General features: G+C 48.9%; 1 protein-coding gene across 1 annotated transcript; it reads left to right on the top strand.

Annotated features, from left to right (window-relative positions):
• The first annotated feature begins 880 nt into the window (after positions 1-880).
• Positions 881-1,828, top strand: LOC123362458 (olfactory receptor 52E4-like). Its single transcript, XM_045002752.1, has one exon. It carries the CDS (start codon positions 881-883, stop codon positions 1,826-1,828), a length of 948 nt encoding a protein of 315 aa, XP_044858687.1.
• The last annotated feature ends 1,057 nt before the right edge of the window (positions 1,829-2,885 follow it).

Raw genomic sequence — 2,885 nt, 5'->3', positions numbered from 1 at the left:
CTATGATTCTTTGTCTCTTCTCTAAACTAACAGTTCCCAACTTTTCAGTCTGTCTGCATCAGGCAGCCTCCGCCATTCTCACAGCCTATCTCAGAAATCCCCTTCTATCTGCTATATCCTTTATAGGGATTGGGGGTTCATACCAGGTTATTCACTATCCCATTCCTTAGGCATCCGAACATTATCTTTGTTTTGGACACTTCTGCAAATGAGCAGGTGTTTTTCAATGACACCAAGCCGCAGGAGCCAGTTAGCCTCCCCTTCTGGTTAAATAGGGGGGAACCTATTGAGAAACCCCACAGTAAGGGGAATCTGGACTCCTGGGGCCCACATCCCAAATTTAAGGACTTGGATAGGAAGTGGCTTGGAGTTCCTGGGCCAGGAAGAAGTGGGTGAAGGCAGCCAGCCTCCCCCAGTTTCTGCCCCACTACTTGGTATTCTAGTCACTAGGCTACCCAGCCTCCAGGGACCCAGCCAGAGGCCTACAACATGGACTCTCTAGCCTGGCTTTCATTGCACTAAGGAACAATGATGGATAACCAGTATCTACACTCGTGTTTCTTGCTGATGGTGCCTATTATGTTTTCCCACCCTATGATGTGTAGGAATTATTGACACATGGAGTAAGATCAGTTGTTAATAATTTATTTCTCTGAATAATTAAAATGTCATTTTTCAGTGTGTGAATAGCGACCAATCTGCTTCTCCCATGAGAACATCCTCCAGTAGTGCATGCAGTGTCTCATATTCACATTGTCTCTCCATCCAGGCGTTTGTACTGCGACCATCACCCTGAGCACATACAGGAAGTCAGAGAAAAGTACGGTACATGCAGGAGACACTATTCTGCCTCAGATTTGGACACCTTCTCCCCTACTCCATGTCTGATTTCAATGCAACCGATTTCACCAACCCCTCCACCTTCATCCTGCTGGGCATTACTGGCCTGGAGACAGTCCATATCTGGATCTCCATCCCCTTCTGCACCATGTACGCCATAGCCATCTTGGGGAACTTCACCATCCTGTTCATCGTGAAGATGGAGCCGAGCCTCCATGAGCCCATGTACTATTTCCTCTGCATGCTGGCCATCACCGACCTGGTCCTGTCCACATCCATCCTGCCCAAAATGCTGAGCATCTTCTGGTTCAACTCCAGGGAGATCGATTTCAGTGCCTGCCTCATTCAACTGTACTTCATTCACTGCTTCTCAGTGATGGAGTCTGGGATCTTTGTGGCCATGGCTTTTGATCGCTATGTGGCCATCTGTGATCCCCTGAGACATTCCACCATCCTGACAAACCCTGTGGTGGCCATGATTGGCCTGGCCGTGGTGCTGCGTGGCTGCATAATCGTACTGCCAACTCCCTTCCTGGCGAGGCGGTGGCCATATTGCAGAACTAACATCATCCCCCACACGTACTGTGATGGCATGGCCGTGGTGAAACTGGCCTGTGCCGACATCCGCATCAATAGTTACTACAGCCTCTCTGTGACAATCTTGGTGTCTTGTTTGGATGTGTTTTTTATCACTCTATCCTACACCCAGATCCTCAGGGCCATCTTCAGCCTCCCCACAAAGGACGCCCGGCTCAAGACTTTTAGGACCTGCGGCTCTCACCTCTGTGTCTTCTTAGCCTTTCACATCCCAGCTCTCTTCTCCATCTTCACGCACCGGTTTGGCCAGAATGTGCCCCTGCATTTCCATGTTCTCATGGCCAACATGTACCTCCTGGTGCCTCCCATATTGAACCCCATCATCTACGGGGTGGGGACCAGACGTATTCGGGACAGGCTGCTCCGGCTCTTTACTTGTAAAGGGACGTAAAGTTTTCCCTGGTCCTCTGTCTTTCAGGCCCAGCTCCAAACAGACTGGCTGGTGACATGATGCTGGGCTCTCTTCCCTGACTGGGCAGTTAGAGAGACATGAATCCCTTTCCTGAACTTTTTGTGCAGTGTCAGCGTGTGACAAATTGGGGAATCGGTCTGTGTACAACTCATTGAGTTGACACCTTTCTAAGGGTTTGTTACTAGACCCCCAAGGCCCCTTTGCCACTCCTCTTCTACCAACACCCTGCCCCTGCTCTGCCTCTTCCCCGCAAGGCCCTGTCCCTGTCGCATGCTCCTGTCTTACCCTCCCCTTGTCACTCGCTGGATCATCCCCAGGCCCGTGCTCTCCCGCTCCCCATGTGCAAGGGAGACATTTAAGGGTTAGTTAGGGGTGACAATTTTAAACATGATTCAAGGGGTATTTAGGCAGATAACTTAACAATTAGCTGACAGGAACACTGTATCTAATTCCTGTATAAAAGAATGAAAAATAAATAAATATTAGACCCACTCAGCTCTGGTACTAACATGTTCTGGCATCTTGAGGCAAGGAGGGGCAAGCAGAAGCAAGGGAGGAGAGATTTCAGGGGTGCAAAGCGGGCCCACCGCAGTCACAGGCTGCATGCCGGGGGACCTAGTAACATCATGTTGGAGTTTTTTTTATGGAGTGGCTTGTTATGGTCTTGTTTTGAAATGGGATTAGCTTGATTTTTGGCTTATATTGAAAGTCGGGGTGTTTATTTACAGTGTGTAAGTTGGCATTAGTGAAATTAGTGTGTTACAGTGGGGGACAGCTATATCTTGGGTCTATAAAATCTGAATCACCCTACAGAGTAAGACCAATGGTCCTTCTGTCCCAGTATCCTGTTTTCCAGTAGTGACCAATACCACGTACCACAGTTGGGTTGAACAGAACAGGTAATCATCTAGTGATTCATCCCATCACGCACTTCCAGGCTCTGGAAAACAGACCCTATGGACATGCAGAACGTGGTGTTGGATCCCTGCCCATCCTGGATAATAACCATTGATGGGCCTATTGTCCATGAACTTAT

The sequence above is a fragment of the Mauremys mutica genome, chromosome 1, assembly GCF_020497125.1.
Source record: "Mauremys mutica isolate MM-2020 ecotype Southern chromosome 1, ASM2049712v1, whole genome shotgun sequence".
NCBI classification, from domain to species: domain Eukaryota; kingdom Metazoa; phylum Chordata; order Testudines; family Geoemydidae; genus Mauremys; species Mauremys mutica.
Note: the sequence above shows the minus strand (reverse complement) of the source record. Positions and strands in the feature narration are given on the sequence as shown.